The sequence below is a fragment of the Procambarus clarkii genome, chromosome 64 (genome assembly GCF_040958095.1).
Source record: "Procambarus clarkii isolate CNS0578487 chromosome 64, FALCON_Pclarkii_2.0, whole genome shotgun sequence".
Lineage (NCBI taxonomy): Eukaryota > Metazoa > Arthropoda > Malacostraca > Decapoda > Cambaridae > Procambarus > Procambarus clarkii.
The window spans coordinates 32,030,639-32,049,599 of record NC_091213.1 but is presented as its reverse complement, the minus strand read 5'-3'; the positions used below and the strand labels follow the sequence as shown (position 1 = coordinate 32,049,599).

The following is an 18,961-nucleotide window of genomic DNA, read 5'->3' as shown; positions in this document are numbered from 1 at the left end:
ACTACCCATGTGAGACCCACACTACCCATGTGAGACCCACACTACCCATGTGAGACCCACACTACCCATGTGAGACCCACACTAACCATGTGAGACCCACACTACCCATGTGAGACCCACACTAACCATGTGAGACCCACACTACCCATGTGAGACCCACACTACCCATGTGAGACCCACACTACCCATGTGAGACCCACACTAACCATGTGAGACCCACACTACCCACGTGAGACCCTCACTACCCATGTGAGACCCACACTACCCATGTGAGACCCACACTACCCATGTGAGACCCACACTACCCATGTGAGACCCCACACTACCCATGTGAGACCCACACTACCCATGTGAGACCCACACTACCCATGTGAAACCCACACTACCCATGTGAGACCCACACTACCCATGTGAGACCCACACTACCCATGTGAGACCCACACTACCCATGTGAGACCCACACTACCCATGTGAGACCCACACTACCCATGTGAGACCCACACTACCCATGTGAAACCCACACTACCCATGTGAGACCCACACTACCCATGTGAGACCCACACTACCCATGTGAGACCCCACACTACCCATGTGAGACCCCACACTACCCATGTGAGTCCCACACTACCCGTGTGAGACTCACACTAACCATGTGAAACCCACACTACCCATGTGAGACCCACACTACCCATGTGAGACCCACACTACCCGTGTGAGACTCACACTAACCATGTGAAACCCACACTACCCATGTGAGACCCACACTACCCATGTGAGACCCACACTACCCATGTGAGTCCCACACTACCCGTGTGAGACTCACACTAACCATGTGAAACCCACACTACCCATGTGAGACCCACACTACCCATGTGAGACCCACACTACCCATGTGAGACCCACACTTCCCATGTGAGACCCTCACTACCCACGTGAGACCCACACTACCCATGTGAGACCCACACTACCCATGTGAGACCCACACTACCCATGTGAGACCCACACTACCCATGTGAGACCCACACTTCCCATGTGAGACCCACACTACCCATGTGAGTCCGACCATTTCCGTCAATATAAAAAAGTTCCTTCCTCACAAGACGTGGCCAAGACTGTCAATATCTTGTCTCAGGTGCGGTAGACCTGGAGGCTTGCGTGAGACAACGTCTTAGTTTAGGGAGTATTATGGCCAGTTACGAGGTTGTGGAGGGCCCGAGCACAATGAAGGGAGCGTGGTAATGCTTCCCGCTGGCCCTGGCTGACGCCTCCCCCACCCTACTGGATGGTCAGAGGTACACGGTACTACTCTCCTAACCTCCTCCCCCTCCTTAGTCTCTGTCTAGCTCTCCCTCTCATTCTCTCCCACTTTCGCTCCCAGTTTTCCTCTTCTTATCTCAGTCATTGGCCTTCGCTCTCCCTCCCAATCTCTCTCATAATCTCTATCCATCTTTTTGTCTCTCCTAATCTCTTCTTCCTAATCTCTCTCTCACTCTTCTCTCCAAATTTTCTCTCTCACTTTACCAGTTCATACAACTGAAGTAGAAAGTCTCTGGCGCAATGAAAAGAGCATCATATAAGCCCTAATATCCATACAGGAGCAACAGACGACCCGTAGCACCATACAACAGCAGCAACAGGAGGCTACTATCACCATATAACAATATGTTTGGCACAAGTCATCACACTAAGTGTGATGACTTGAAAGAGGAGATTAATTGAAAGAGGAGCGTCAGAGGCGGAAGAGGCCTAGATGACGGAGCCAGAGTGCCTGCTTGATGGGGTTGTGGGTGTTCCTCCACGCCCCAGGCTCAGCCCGAGGCCAGGCCTGACTTGTGACGCCTGACTTGTGACGCCTGACTTGTGAAAGCCAGACTCGTGAAGCTTGACTTGTGAAGCCTGACTTGTGACGCCTGACTTGTGAAGCCTGACTTGTGAAGCCCGACTTGTGAAGCCTGACTTGTGACGCCTGACTTGTAAAGCCCGACTTGTGAAGCCCGACTTGTGAAGCTTGACTTGTGAAGCCTGACTTGTGACGCCTGACTTGTGACGCCTGACTTGTGAAGCCCGACTTGTGAAGCCCGACTTGTGAAGCCAGACTTGTGAAGCTTGACTTGTGAAGCCTGACTTGTGAAGCCCGACTTGTGAAGCCTGACTTGTGAAGCTTGACTTGTGAAGCCTGACTTGTGACGCCTGACTTGTGAAGCTTGACTTGTGACGCCTGACTTGTGAAAGCCAGACTTGTGAAGCCTGACTTGTGAAGCTTGACTTGTGAAGCCTGACTTGTGACGCCTGACTTGTGAAGCCTGACTTGTGAAGCCTGACTTGTGACGCCCGACTTGTGAAGCCTGACTTGTGAAGCTTGACTTGTGAAGCCTGACTTGTGACGCCTGACTTGTGAAGCTTGACTTGTGACGCCTGACTTGTGAAAGCCAGACTTGTGAAGCTTGACTTGTGAAGCCTGACTTGTGACGCCTGACTTGTGAAGCTTGACTTGTGACGCCTGACTTGTGAAAGCCAGACTTGTGAAGCTTGACTTGTGAAGCCTGACTTGTGACGCCTGACTTGTGAAGCCCGACTTGTGAAGCCTGACTTGTGACGCCCGACTTGTGAAGCCTGACATGTGAAGCTTGACTTGTGAAGCCTGACTTGTGAAGCCTGACTTGTGAAGCCCGACTTGTGAAGCCTGACTTGTGAAGCCCGACTTGTGAAGCCTGACTTGTGAAGCCCGACTTGTGACGCCTGACTTGTGAAGCCTGACTTGTGAAGCCCGACTTGTGAAGCCTGACTTGTGAAGCCCGACTTGTGAAGCCTGACTTGTGAAGCCCGACTTGTGAAGCCTGACTTGTGAAGCCCTACTTGTGAAGCCTGACTTGTGAAGCCTGACTTGTGAAGCCTGACTTGTGAAGCCCGACTTGTGAAGCCTGACTTGTGAAGCCTGACTTGTGAAGCCCGACTTGTGAAGCCCGACTTGTGAAGCCAGACTTGTGAAGCCAGACTTGTGAAGCCTGACTTGTGAAGCCCGACTTGTGAAGCCTGACTTGTGAAGCCCGACTTGTGGAGCCTGACTTGTGAAGCCCGATTTGTGAAGCCTGACTTGTGAAGCCTGACTTGTGAAGCCCGACTTGTGAAGCCCGACTTGTGAAGCCAGACTTGTGAAGCCAGACTTGTGAAGCCTGACTTGTGAAGCCTGACTTGTGAAGCCCGACTTGTGAAGCCTGACTTGCGAAGCCTGACTTGTGAAGCCTGACTTGTGAAGCCTGACTTATGAAGCCAGACTTGTGAAGCCCGACTTGTGAAGCCCGACTTGTGAAGCCAGACTTGTGAAGCCCGACTTGTGAAGCTAAGTGCAGGGGTGGTTGTGTCAACGTCTGGTCTGGCTTCAGTAGAAGGAAAAGAGGACTATCAGGTGAAAGCACCAAGCCATTACGACTATATAGCACTGAGAAGGGGTCAGGATAAGGATTTGGGATGGGACGGAGAGAAGGAATGGTGCCCATCCACTTGGACGGTCGGGGATTGAACGCCGACCTGCATGAAGCGAGACCGTTTAACCCATGTACTTAGACGGCTTCAGTAGAATCATCAGGAAATCCTAGTGTGTGTTCAGTAGAACTCCAGGTTGCAATCGTTCTACCATGTGCTGGTCTAGTGGTTAACGCCTGTGCCTGAGAACACCCAGCGCATGGGTTCGAACCCTCAGCACGGCTCCGACGGATTTTCTCACTGATACAGTCAAGCTAGTGAGATTACTCACTGTGAATACATTTAATTATAAATAAATGTAATTATAAATTATTAATTTGAATGTATAATAAGGATAATTAAGAAAAGTGAAAGTTTTACCCTGGGAAAAATACCTTGAGATAACATTAGCATTGTAAGTTAACAATACACTGAAGGGCTTAATTAAAATGACTTGAAGTTTAACATGGTGAGATTAACCTTGTATATTAAACTTGGTCCGTGTAACATGGGTAAATTTAATAATGTGTAACTTCCAGAGCGTAAGTCTAACAATAGGGTCTTACATTTATGAAAGTGCTACGTTGGGTAAATTAACAGTGTAAATTAACATTGTAAGCGGTTAACAGTGTACTGGCTGGCGGGGGTGTCCGGGGGAGACCCCAAATGGCAGACCACAACAGCCCGTTTGGTCTACAGTAATCAGTCTTTAATAGTGACAATATGTCACAATCGAGTTGAGAATGGTCCAGGACGGCCCGAAACGTCGTTGTCCCTTCACTTTCTAGTGTGTGGTCTGGTCAACAGTCTGTAATAGTGTGTATAAAGTCAGAGAGACTAAAAATATGGCCAATGTCCAATCATATTGTTCGTGTAATTCATTGCCATTTGCGGAGTATCATATGGCCAACATGGACTGCTTGATTAACTGAGCTAACGATGGGGTACAGTTCCTGAACCCATTATAAGCCTCTGTAACCCATTCTGTCACCACCCAAGGGAGAAATATTGGGGTTCATTATAAATAAATGATATGATAAATATCAAGGAAAAAGTTATATGCTTCGTAAATCGTTTACATCACTAATGGTCAAACAATACATATTCCGTCATTGGTTGTGTCACCCACAACATAGAAGAGAATACTTCTGCATATGGGTGATAGCTATACCCTGATTTACCTGAGGGGTCACTAACACACTCTAGTGGCCTCGAAGAGGACAGGAAGACGCCGGCTTGTCAAATGTTCCCACATTTGTACTGATGAATTTTTGCCAGATGGATCTTATTTTTTATTTTTTGCAGTGTTGTGGCATGTTTGGGAGGGTTGGTTGATTCTCGCACTGGGTCATTTCTTTTAATAATTAATTAATATAAGCAAACGTTAAATTTGATTAAAATAAGTTCAAATATAATCTACTTAACATACGTAAAAGTAAAATGATAAGTAAATAATAGGACGTAAATATAAATATTAGTGTAACGACAAAACTATATGATAATGTATAACCAGTAATTAACAAATAACGGTAATTAGACTTCGCTGGGAACTAGCCTAATAACAGTACAGAGTGCAGCAGGTGAAGTAACAATATGGTAGTTTAGCCACCATAGTCCACCTTAAATGATATAAGTTGACAGCCTTCAGCGGCCGGTGGACAAGCCCAGATACTGAGGAATGATAACAATACGGAGGCGGACCAGGTGTAAGGCACCACAGGTGAGCAACATCCCAGGCTGCTAACACAAGGTACACACCTGGCCTGAGCACACACGAGAGTAGCAGCAGTAACAGTCACATGTGTGCTGGACACCTTTGGGACAGGACGCCAGCGGCTGTTGGAGTGCATGGGACAGTAAGCGAAGGTCAGAGTGAGTCTCCTGGGGGGTGAGTGGATGAAACTCCCGCCTCCTGGTGGTGTGGGGGATTCTCCCTAATGCGTCACGTTAGTGAGATTACTGGCTGTGTATTACGGTGTATTACTGGCTGTGTATTACGGTGCATTAATAGCTGTGTATTACGGTGTATTACTGGCTGTGTATTACAGTACATTACTCGCTGTGCATTACTGACTGTGTATCACGGTGTATTACTGGCGGCGTATTACAGTGCATTATTTGCTGTGTAATACAGCTGCATTACTGGCTGTGTATTACGGTACATTACTGATTGTGTATTACGGTGCATTACTGGCTGTGTATCACGGTGTATTACTGGCTGTGTATTACAGTACATTACTCGCTTATTACAGTGCATTACTGATTGTGAATTACAGTGCATTACAGGCTGTGTATTACGGTGCAATACTGGCTATGTATTACAGTGCATTACTGGCTGTGTATAACAGTACATTACTGGCTGTGTATTACGGTGCATTATTGGTTGTGTATTACGGTGCATTACTGCCTGTGTATTACGGTGCATTACTGCCTGTGTATTACGGTGCATTACTGGCTGTGTATTATGGTGCATTATTGGCTGTGTATTATGGTGCATCGCTGATTCTGTATTACGGTGCATTACTGATTCTGTATTACGGTGCATTACTGATTCTGTATTACGGTGCATTACTGATTATGTATTACGGTGCATTACTGCCTGTGTATTACAGTGCATTGCTGATTCTGTATTAAGGTGCATTACTGATTCTGTATTACGGTGCATTACGGCCTGTGTAATACGGTTCATTACTGGTTGTGTATTACGGTTTATTACTGGTTGTGTATTACAGTACATAACTGGCTGTGTATTATGGCGCATTACTGATTGTGTATTACGGTGCATAACTGGCTGTGTATTACGGTGCATTACTGGCTGTGTATTACGGTGCATAACTGGCTGTGTATTACGGTGCATTACTGGTTGTGTATTACAGTGCATTACTAGCTGTGTATTACGGTGCATTATTGATCGTGTATTACGGTGCATTACTGGTTGTGTATTACGGTGCAATACTGATTGTGTATTACGGTGCATTACTGGCTGTGTATTACAGTCCATTACTGGCTGTGTATTACGGTGCATTACTGGTTGTGTATTACGGTGCATTACTGGCTGTGTATTACGGTGCAATACTGATTGTGTATTACGGTGCATTACTGGCTGTGTATTACGGTGCAATACTGATTGTGTATTACAGTCCATTACTGGCTGTGTATTACGGTGCATTACTGGCTGTGTATTACGGTGCAATACTGATTGTGTATTACTGTGCATTACTGGCTGTGTATTACGGTGCAATACTGATTGTGTATTACAGTCCATTACTGGCTGTGTATTACGGTGCATTACTGGCTGTGTATTACAGTCCATTACTGGCTGTGTATTACGGTGCATTACTGATTGTGTATTACGGTGCATTACTGGCTGTGTATTACGGTGCAATACTGATTGTGTATTACGGCTGTGTATTACAGTCCATTACTGGCTGTGTATTACGGTGCATTACTGGCTGTGTATTACGGTGCATTATTGATTACTGTATTACGGTGCATTACTGGCTGTGTAATACACTACATAACTGGCTGTGTATTACGGTGCAATACTGATTGTGTATTACGGTGCATTACTGGCTGTGTATTACGGTGCATTACTAATTGTGTATTACAGTGCATTACTGGCGGTATATTTACGCTGCATTACTAGCTGTGTATTACGGTGCATTACTGGCTGTGTATTACGGTGCAATACTGATTGTGTATTACGGTGCATTACTGGCTGTGTATTACAGTCCATTACTGGCTGTGTATTACGGTGCATTACTGGCTGTGTATTACGGTGCATTATTGATTGTGTATTACGGTGCATTACTGGCTGTGTAATACACTACATAACTGGTTGTGTGTTACGGTGCAATACTGATTGTGTATTACGGTGCATTACTGGCTGTGTATTACGGTGCATTACTAATTGTGTATTACAGTGCATTACTGGCTGTATATTTACGCTGCATTACTAGCTGTGTATTACGGTGCATTACTGGCTGTGTATTACGGTGCATTACTGGCTGTGTATTACGGTGCATTACTAATTGTGTATTACAGTGCATTACTGGCTGTATATTTACGCTGCATTACTAGCTGTGTATTACGGTGCATTACTGGCTGTGTATTACGGTGCATTACTGGCTGTGTATTACGGTGCATTACTAATTGTGTAATACCGTGCATTACTGACTCTGTATTACGGTGCATTACTGACTGTGTAATACAGTGCATTACTGGCTGTGAATTACGGTGCATTACTGGCTGTGTAATACAGTGCATTACTGGCTGTGAATTACGGTGCATTACTGGCTGTGTATTACTGTGCATTACTAATTGTGTAATACAGTGCATTACTGACTGTGCATTACGGTGCATTACTGGATGTGTATTACAGTGCATTACTGGCTGTGTATTACGGTGCATTACTGGCTGTGTATTACGGTGCATTACTGGCTGTGTATTACGGTGCATTACTGGCTGTGTATTACGGTGCATTACTGGCTGTGTATTACTGTGCATTGCTGGCTGTGTATTGCAGTGTATTATTAACTGTGTATTACTGTGCATTACAGGCTGTGTATTACGGTGCATTGCTGGCTGCGTATTACAGTGCATTACTCAATGTGTATTACGCTGCATTACTGGCGGTGTATTACGGTGCATTACTGGCTGTGTATTACGGTGCATTACTGGTTGTGTATTACAGTGCATTACTGACTGTGTATTACGGTGCATTACTGGCGGTGTATTACGGTGCATTACTGGCTGTGTATAACTGTGTATTACTGACTGTGTATTACGGTGCATTACTGGCTGTGTATTACGGTGCATTACTGGCTGTGTATTACTGTGCATTACTGACTGTGTATTACAGTGCATTACTGGCGGTGTATTACGGTGCATTACTGGCTGTGTATTACGGTGCATTACTGGCTGTGTATTACAGTGCATTACTGACTGTGTATTACGGTGCATTACTGGCTGTGTATTACAGTGCATTACTCAATGTGTATTACGCTGCATTACTGGCTGTGTATTACTATGCATTACTGGCTGTGTATTACGCAGCATTACTGATTGTGTATTACGGTGCATTACTAGCTGTGTATTACGGTGTATTACTGGCTGTGTATTACGGTGCATTACTAATTGTGTATTAAATTGCATTACTGGCTGTGTATTATAGTGCATTACTGGCTGTGTATTACGGAGCATTATTGATTGTGTATTACGGTACATTACTGGCTGTGTATTACGCAGCATTACTGATTGTGTATTACTGTGCATTACTGGCTGTGTAATACAGTGCATTACTCGTTGTGTATTACGGTGCATTACTCGTTGTGTATTATGGTGCATTACTGGCTGTGTATTACGGTGCATTACTGGCTGTGTATTACAGTGCATTATTGATTGTGTATTACGGTACATTACTGGCTGTGTATAACAGTGCATTACTGACTGTGTATTACGGTGCATTGCTGGCTGTGTATTACAGTGCATTACTGACTGTGTATTACGGTGCATTACTGGTTGTGTATTACAGTGCATTACTGACTGTGTATTACGGTGCATTACTGGTTGTGTATTACAGTGCATTACTGACTGTGTATTACGGTGCATTACTCGTTGTGTATTATGGTGCATTACTGGCTGTGTATTTACGCTGCATTACTAGCTGTGTATTACGGTGTATTACTGGCTGTGTATTACGGTGCATTACTAATTGTGTATTAAATTGCATTACTGGGTGTGTACTATATTGCATTACTGGCTTTGTAATACAGTACATAACTAACTGTGAATTACGGTGCATTACTGATTGTGTATTACAGTGTAATACTGGCTGTGTATTACGGTGCATTACTGGCTGTGAATTACGGTGCATTACTGGTTGTGTATTATGGTGCATTACTGGCTGTGTATTACGGTGCATTACTGGCTGTGAATTACGGTGCATTACTGGTTGTGTATTACAGTGTAATACTGGCTGTGTATTACAGTGCATTACTGGCTGTGTATTACGGTGCATTACTGGTTGTGTATTACAGTGTAATACTGGCTGTGTATTACAGTGCATTACTGGCTGTGTATTACGGTGCATTACTGGCTGTGTATTACGGTGCATTACTGGTTGTGTATTACAGTGTAATACTGGCTGTGTATTACAGTGCATTACTGGCTGTGTATTACGGTTCATTACGCTGCATTACTGGCTGTGTATTACAGTGCATTACTGGCTGTGTTTTACGGTGCATTACTGGCTGTGTATAACTGTGTATTACTGACTGCGTATTACGGTGCATTACTGGCTGTGTATTACGGTGCATTACTGGCTGTGTATTACAGTACATTACTCACTGTGTATTACAGTGTATTGCTGACTGAGTATTACAGTGCATTACTGACTGTGTATTACTGTGCATTACTGGCTGTGTATTACTATGCATTACTGGCTCTGTATTACGCAGAATTACTGATTGTGTATTACGGTACATTACGTGCTGTGTATTTCAGTGCATTACTCGTTGTGTATTACTGTGCAATACGTGCTGTGTACTACGGTGTATTATGGTGCATTTCGTGCTGTGTATTACGGTGTATTACACGTTGTGAATTACGGTGCATTACGTGCTGTGTATTACGGTACATTACACATTGTGTATTACGATGCATTACGTGCTGTGCATTACGGTGTATTACGGTGCATTACGTGCTCTGTATTACGGTGTATTACGGTGCATTACGTGCTGTGTATTACGGTACATTACGTGCTGTGCATTACGGTGTATTACGGTGCATTACGTGCTCTGTATTACGGTACATTACGTGCTGTGTATTACGGTGCTCTACTGGCTATGTATTACAGTGCATTACTCACTGGGTATTACAGTACATTACTCTCTCACAACGGTAATGTTATCAAAAAGTACTTTATTCTGAGTAAAACTTTAACTTACATTATTTACCCTTGTTATACATTCATTTATATATTATTTATAATTGAATATAATACAAATTAAATTTATTAATTATTAAATTTACTAATAAACGTTTAGCGCCATAGCCTGTGTGAATCATCGAGTAGAAAATTGGGGCGTAATTGGGTCGTGATGCCATTGTTCCTGTGACGTATCTCAACTATTTTTGCAAATTTAAGTGTTTAAAAAGCACCTTTAACTTGGCCAAAAATTTCTGTGTTGACTGAGGTGTGAGGACGCTGGTGGGTGTGTTGGGTGTGTTGACTGAGGTGTGAGGACGCTGGTGGGAGTGTTGGGTGGGTTGACTGAGATGTAGGGACGATGGTGGGAGTGTTGACTGAGGTGTGAGGACGCTGGTGGGAGTGTTGGGTGTGTTGACTGAGGTGTGAGGACGCTGGTGGGAGTGTTGGGTGTGTTGACTGAGGTGTGAGGACGCTGGTGGGTGTGTTGGGTGTGTTGACTGAGGTGTGAGGACGATGGTGGGAGTGTTGGGTGTGTTGACTGAGGTGTGAGGACGCTGGTGGGAGTGTTGGGTGTGTTGACTGAGGTGTGAGGACGATGGTGGGAGTGTTGGGTGTGTTGACTGAGGTGTGAGGACGCTGGTGGGTGTGTTGGGTGTGTTGACTGAGGTGTGAGGACGATGGTGGGAGTGTTGGGTGTGTTGACTGAGGTGTGAGGACGCTGGTGGGAGTGTTGGGTGTGTTGACTGAGGTGTGGGGACGATGGTGGGAGTGTTGGGTGTGTTGACTGAGGTGTGAGGACGCTGGTGGGAGTGTTGGGTGTGTTGACTGAGGTGTGGGGACGATGGTGGGAGTGTTGACTGAGGTGTGAGGACGATGGTGGGAGTGTTGACTGAGGTGTGAGGACGCTGGTGGGAGTGTTGGGTGTGTTGACTGAGGTGTGAGGACGCTGGTGGGTGTGTTGGGTGTGTTGACTGAGGTGTGAGGACGATGGTGGGAGTGTTGGGTGTGTTGACTGAGGTGTGAGGACGCTGGTGGGAGTGTTGGGTGTGTTGACTGAGGTGTGGGGACGATGGTGGGAGTGTTGACTGAGGTGTGAGGACGATGGTGGGAGTGTTGACTGAGGTGTGAGGACGCTGGTGGGAGTGTTGGGTGTGTTGACTGAGGTGTGAGGACGCTGGTGGGTGTGTTGGGTGTGTTGACTGAGGTGTGAGGACGATGGTGGGAGTGTTGGGTGTGTTGACTGAGGTGTGAGGACGCTGGTGGGAGTGTTGGGTGTGTTGACTGAGGTGTGGGGACGATGGTGGGAGTGTTGACTGAGGTGTGAGGACGATGGTGGGAGTGTTGACTGAGGTGTGAGGACGATGGTGGGAGTGTTGGGTGTGTTGACTGAGGTGTGAGGACGATGGTGGGAGTGTTGACTGAGGTGTGAGGACGATGGTGGGAGTGTTGGGTGTGTTGACTGAGGTGTGAGGACGATGGTGGGAGTGTTGACTGAGGTGTGAGGACGATGGTGGGAGTGTTGACTGAGGTGTGAGGACGATGGTGGGAGTGTTGGGTGTGTTGACTGAGGTGTGAGGACGCTGGTGGGAGTGTTGACTGAGGTGTGAGGACGCTGGTGGGAGTGTTGGGTGTGTTGACTGAGGTGTGAGGACGCTGGTGGGAGTGTTGGGTGTGTTGACTGAGGTGTGAGGACGCTGGTGGGAGTGTTGAGTGTGTTGACTGAGGGGTGAGGACGCTGGTGGGAGTGTTGGGTGTGTTGACTGAGGTGTAGGGACGATGGTGGTAGTGTTGGGTGTGTTGACTGAGGTGTGAGGACGATGGTGGGAGTGTTGGGTGTGTTGACTGAGGTGTGAGGACGATGGTGGGAGTGTTGACTGAGGTGTGAGGACGATGGTGGGGGTGTTGACTGAGGTGTGAGGACGATGGTGGGAGTGTTGACTGAGGTGTGAGGACGATGGTGGGAGTGTTGACTGAGGTGTGAGGACGCTGGTGGGGGTGTTGGGTGTGTTGACTGAGGTGTGAGGACGATGGTGGGAGTGTTGGGAGTGTTGACTGAGGTGTGAGGACGCTGGTGGGAGTGTTGGGTGTGTTGACTGAAGTGTGAGGACGCTGGTGGGAGTGTTGGGTGTGTTGACTGAGGTGTGAGGACGCTGGTGGGAATGTTGAGTGTGTTGACTGAGGTATGAGGACGCTGCTGGGAATGTTGACTGAGGTGTGAGGACGCTGGTGGGAGTGTTGGGTGTATTGACTGAGGTGTGAGGACGCTGGTGGTAGTGTTGGGTGTGTTGACTGAGGTGTGAGGACGCTGGTGGGAGTGTTGGGTGTGTTGACTGAGAGTTGAGGACGCTGGTGGGAGTGTTGAGTGTGTTGACTGAGGTATGAGGACGCTGCTGGGAATGTTGACTGAGGTGTGAGGACGATAGTGGGAATGTTGAGTGTGTTGACTGAGGTGTGAGGACGCTGGTGGGAGTGTTGAGTGTATTGACTGAGGTGTGAGGACGCTGCTGGGAATGTTGACTGAGGTGTGAGGACGATGGTGGGAGTGATGGGTGTGTTGACTGAGGTGTGAGGACGATGGTGGGAGTGTTGTGTGTGTTGACTGAGGTGTGAGGACGCTGGTGGGAGTGTTGAGTGTGTTGACTGAGGTGTGAGGACGCTGGTGGGAGTGTTGAGTGTGTTGACTGAGGTGTGAGGACGCTGCTGGGAATGTTGACTGAGGTGTGAGGACGATGGTGGGAGTGTTGGGTGTGTTGACTGAGGTGTGAGGACGATGGTGGGAGTGTTGGGTGTGTTGACTGAGGTGTGAGGACGATGGTGGGAATGTTGACTGAGGTGTGAGGACGCTGGTGGGAGTGTTGAGTGTGTTGACTGAGGTGTGAGGACGATGGTGGGAGTGTTGGGTGTGTTGACTGAGGTGTGAGGACGATGGTGGGAGTGTTGGGTGTGTTGACTGAGGTGTGAGGACGATGGTGGGAGTGTTGGGTGTGTTGACTGAGGTGTGAGGACGATGGTGGGAGTGTTGGGTGTGTTGACTGAGGTGTGAGGACGATGGTGGGAGTGTTGGGTGTGTTGACTGAGGTGTGAGGACGATGGTGGGAGTGTTGGGTGTGTTGACTGAGGTGTGAGGACGCTGGTGGGAGTGTTGGGTGTGTTGACTGAGGTGTGGGGACGATGGTGGGAGTGTTGAGTGTGTTGACTGAGGTGTGGGGACGATGGTGGGAGTGTTGGGTGTGTTGACTGAGGTGTGAGGACGCTGGTGGGAGTGTTGAGTGTGTTGACTGAGGTGTGGGGACGCTGGTGGGAGTGTTGGGTGTGTTGACTGAGGGGTGAGGACACTGGTGGGAATGTTGGGTGTGTTGAATGAGGTGTGAGGACGCTGGTGGGAGTGTTGAGTGTGTGTTGACTGAGGGTTGAGGTGGTGCACCCCACTCGTCAGGGTGTGCACCTGGTGTCGCACGAGCAGCAGCAGCACCCCCCCCCCCTCCATCAGCAGCAGCACCGCTACCACCATCATCAGCAGCACCAGCATCAACACCACCACAACCACCAGCACCATCACCAGTAGCACCAACACCACCACCAGCACCAGCACCACCACCACCAGCACCACTACCACCACCACCAACAGCACCACCACCACCACCACCAGCACCACCACCAGCATCAGGCGCAGCAGCAGCAGCACCACCACCACCAGCACCACCACCAGCACCATCACCACCAGCACCACTACTAGCAGCACCACCACCAGCACCACCACCAGCACCATCACCACCACCACCAACACCACTACCAGCAGCACCACCACCAGCAGCACCACTACCAGCAGCACCACCACTACCACCACCACTACTACCACCACCCTCACCATCAGCACCACCACTACCACCACCAGCAGCACCACTACTACCACCACCCTCACCACTAGCACCACCACCACCACCAGTAGCACCACCACTACCACCACCAGCATCAGGCGCAGCAGCAGCACCACCACCAGCACCAGCACCACCACCAGCACCACCACCACTACCACCACCAGCAGCACCACCACCAGCACCACCACCACTACCACCACCAGCAGCACCACCACCACCACCACCACCACCAGCACCACCACCAGCACCATCACCACCACCACCAACACCACCACCAGCACCACTACCTGCAGCACCACCACCAGCACCACCACCAGCACCATCACCACCACCACCACCACCAGCACCACCACCAGCACCATCACCACCACCACCAACACCACCACCAGCACCACTACCAGCAGCACCACCACCAGCACCACTACCAGCAGCACCACCACCACCACCACTACCACCACCAGCACCACCACCAGCATCAGGCGCAGCAGCAGCACCACCACCAGCACCACCACCATCACCACCTCCACCAACACCACCACCAGCACCACTACCAGCAGCACCACTACCAGCAGCACCACCACCAGCAGCACCACCACCAGCAGCACCACCACTACCACCACCAGCAGCACCACTACTACCACCACCCTCACCACTATCACCACCACCACCACCACCACCACCAGCATCCAACCATATATACTCCACGCAGCATTCCACCTGCATGATTCATGGACCATCTATCAAAGAGAGTGTTTCCTCTCCCTGCAGCCACCCACATGAATCTATTACTCCCACTTGAATTGGCTTCTTTTAATTTTCCTCCATAAAAATGGCTCCTTAAAAAGAGTTACACGGTATCAGAGTTTTAATGTGTAAGTTGAGCTCCCAGGTCAGCTCACCCGTCAGTACTTAGTGTGACGAAACACTAAGTATGACTCGCTCTCACAAAGTACATCTGGACATAAGCCGGCGGGAGAAAGCTGTACGTGTGAGGCAATAATTATATGACTCCGGTGTGCGATGACGAATGGCTCCATTGCCGACATCATTTATTTCTCCAGTATACAGTTTAATACATTACATGATAAATCACCAGGAAAGACTAGGAACTACCAAGAGGAAACTGCGCGAGATTTATACTTTCCAACACACACACACACACACACACACACACACACACACACACACACACACACACACACACACACACACAGTTTCAAATGTAGATATGATAGAGCCCAGTAGGCTCAGGAATCTGTACACCTGTTGATTGACAGTTGAGAGGCGGGACCAAAGAGCCAAAGCTCAACCCCCGCAAGCACAATTAGGTGAATACAATTAGGAGAAATGGGGGGGGGATGGGATAAAGGAGGGAGGGGAAGAGAGAAAAGGGGGAATGAGGGGGGGGGGCGAGACTACCTCAGCACTACCACGTACACCCACCCTCCCTAATATACTTATATGAGAGAATGTTTGTTTGTTTTGTTCATTTGTTCTTCTGACTGTCGGAGATAGAGGCCAAACTCTTGGGACCAAAAGCATCATTTAATTTTCCAGAAAAAATTAGTTGTGTCGGAGTGTTATTTGGGAGGTAGTGTAGGGCTCATTACCTCCCTGAGAGCGGGGCAATGCTCCTCCTCCATGAAGGCTGCGGATGTGAAATCGTCAGTAATGAGTCGGTAGACTTTTTCACTTGAATAAACGATGACAAATTGGTTAAGGGTCTCGAATCTCCTTTGTATGGATACCTTCACGCATAAATATAACCCATCATAATGAGACAGACATTGCAGCCAAATTAGCGTGTAACAAGGATGAAGTTGAATGAGATCTAGGTATCCCCATCTCTACTGTCAAAACTGTAATGGTCCAAACACTCAGATCTGATAGAAAAGAAATTACTGACTCCCAACGACCTGAAAGTACTAGTATAAAAAGCTATGATTTGTTCACATCTGAAACCTATATCTATGGGCAGCACAAAACGTCCACTAGACTGTGCGACATAGTGGTTGCAAGGATCAAGTTGGGTTACCGTTACCTGTAGCAGGTGCTGCAGGTGTCGGATCTCCCAATCCTGTGCACTCCAGTTGCAAACTCTGTGAGCAGGAACTGCGGCACGATCTCCCACACTACATCACTGAATCCCCAGTTATTAAACCTTTCAGACCAATTGGCATGAGGTACTTGGAGCTTTGCCATTACTTTATTCACTCTCGTATTCTTGAAGATATCCTTACAGTGTACCCAAAATTTGCCAGTGCAGGCTACTATATATATGGCCATGTATGACTAACCATCCTGCGTGATGGGGACTTTTATTACCACTGCTGCCTTATTCACTTTTGTGTTGATGATATCCTCAAAATGCTTCCGGAGTCTGCCAGTGCAGACTGCCTATCACATGCCTCTGTATGACTAACCATCCTGTGTGATGGGGATTTTTTAGCATCACCTAGTTAGCTTTTTTGACACACTGTACTCCACTTCATATAGTCTAGGGTAGCTTCACTAATGCCGATGTACCTCGTGTATTAATAAAAAAAAAAGACAAATTGGGTGCAAACTCTGTGAGCAGGAACTGCCGCATGATCTCTCACACTACATCACCCAGTTATTAGACCTTTCAGACCAGTTGGCATGAGGTACCTGGAGCTTTGCAATTTCTTTATTCACTCTCGTATTCTTGAAGATATCCTCACAGTGTACCCAAAATTTGCCAGTGCAGGCTACTAAACATATGGCCATGTATGACTAACCATCCTGCGAGATGGGGACTTTTATTACCACTGCTGCCTTATTCATTCTTGTGTTGATGATATCCTCAAAATGCATCCGGAGTCTGCCTATTCTGACACACTGTACTCCACTTCATATAATCTAAGGCAGCTGCACAAATGGAGATGTACCTCATGTATTAATAAAAAAAATTGAGGCATGCATTTGAAGACAGTGATTGAAATAATGTATTATGGAACTACTTAATGATGGAAAGGAATGGGGGAAATACAGTGCGGGTGAGGAGGGGGTGGCGTGGACGAGGAGGGAGGGGGGAGGGGATTTGGAAAGGGATGTGGTAGGATGTGCATGGAAAAGGAAGTGGGTGGAGTGTGTGCCAGAGAGATGGGGAGGAGGTGGAAAGGAGACGGGTGTTATGGAGCGCGAGATGGGTAAGGTGGTGTGTGGAGTCTGGAGAGGATTGTGGTGGTGGGTGGAGAAGGGGTTGTGGTGTACAGAGACTGGGTGCGGTGGTTTATTTTAAGATGGGAATTGTTGTGGTGGTGTGTGGAGGCGGGGGTTGAAGGTGGGTGGAGGCGGGGGTGGCAATATGTTACGAACCCGGATCCAGCGTCCGAGCCTGGAGCAGTGACAATCACGCCATCTGTGGGTCAGCTCCCGAAACCCCCGCCAAACGGTCGACGACACCTGGTGAGGACAGCGTGTACTGGCCTCGAGGACCAGTTTCCAGTCTGGTTCCGCGCTCAACACCGCCGCTCCTGACCTCTGGTGAGGTGGTGCTCCGACGACAGCGCTATCTATGGACTGGATACGTCAGGTGTTTGCGCCCGAGCCCGTAAGTGTGTTGTATTAGTGTCCCGGTTATTGATGACGTGTCTGCTTACAGAGCCGACCTGGGACCACTGTGTTGAAGGTTGAGTCAGTCTACCCGAGGCAGCCAGTCTCCATACTGTGAAGTTTGCTGCAGCTGTTGCGACGTCGTCCCCCCGGAAGAACACTGTGGTGTGTTAACCTGCCAGTGGAGTGGCAGTGAAAGGATTTACCCGGGACCGACTGTTGGAGACGATAATCCACTGGGGTATTGAGGACAGGAGGGTGATTTGTGATATCACACGAGACTCCTGTCTAGGGCGTACCCCTTTTATCGTTCGTGGAGTGGCCGTACCAGCCTTGGTGGCTCAGTACCTGCCAGCAGACCTGCTGGACGTGTGGTTGACGGCCTCCACGACGGTGCCCCCAGTGGACCTGTGTTTTGGCTGACCTGTGGCCCGGGTAGGCTCGGCATTCTCAGAGGACACGTCTTGAGGCCACGAAGAAAGCACCAAGGAATCGGCACCGAAAGTGGTGTGGCACCAGCGTCTTCAGCAGAAGACCACGATGATGGATTAATCCCCTTGTATAGTGTTAATACCCTCCCCCTGTGCACGTTTGATTTTTATATATTTAATAGGTGATGGTGTTAATTATAATATTAAGTTCTTAACTTTCTTTCCCTACTCCCTTTTAAGTTACTTGCGTCACGGATCTCATCCCTTGATAGCCACTACTGGCTTGGGAACGGATACATATATCTTCCTCTAACAACATCAGAGTGAGAACCCCGTTGCGTCCCGAGAGGGCCGTAACACAATATGAGGAGATCGGGTGGTGATGAGTGGAGACGGGGTAGTGATGTGTGGAGGGAGATAAATAAGTGTGTGCGAGATAGGTCTGGGTTCAAGGACGACACCGTCTGGTCCCCATACTAGTCCTTCTACTATGTATATGTGAGATTATACCTATTGGTAATAGCGCTAATACAAGTGACCTCAGTCAGAAGAGACTATACTCGCAGCAATAAGTGCTCTGCGTGCAGATTATTATTTTAAAACTGAAATAGGTGGGGTAGAGCCGCCGCCAGAGTCCAAATCCTTGGCACTCTGTATCCACTGGGTCGTGGAGTTTCTCGAAC

The 18,961-nt window shown here is 48.1% G+C and overlaps 1 protein-coding gene across 1 annotated transcript; it reads right to left on the bottom strand.

Annotated features, from left to right (window-relative positions):
• Window positions 1-1,729: 1,729 nt before the first annotated feature.
• Window positions 1,730-16,473, bottom strand: LOC138354840 (uncharacterized). The gene is made up of 4 exons (XM_069309342.1): window positions 16,313-16,473; window positions 15,882-16,019; window positions 15,048-15,107; window positions 1,730-3,257 (listed from the first exon to the last, which is right to left on the bottom strand). Exons 1-4 carry the CDS (start codon window positions 16,471-16,473, stop codon window positions 1,730-1,732), a joined length of 1,887 nt encoding a protein of 628 aa, XP_069165443.1.
• Between the last annotated feature and the right edge of the window lie 2,488 nt (window positions 16,474-18,961).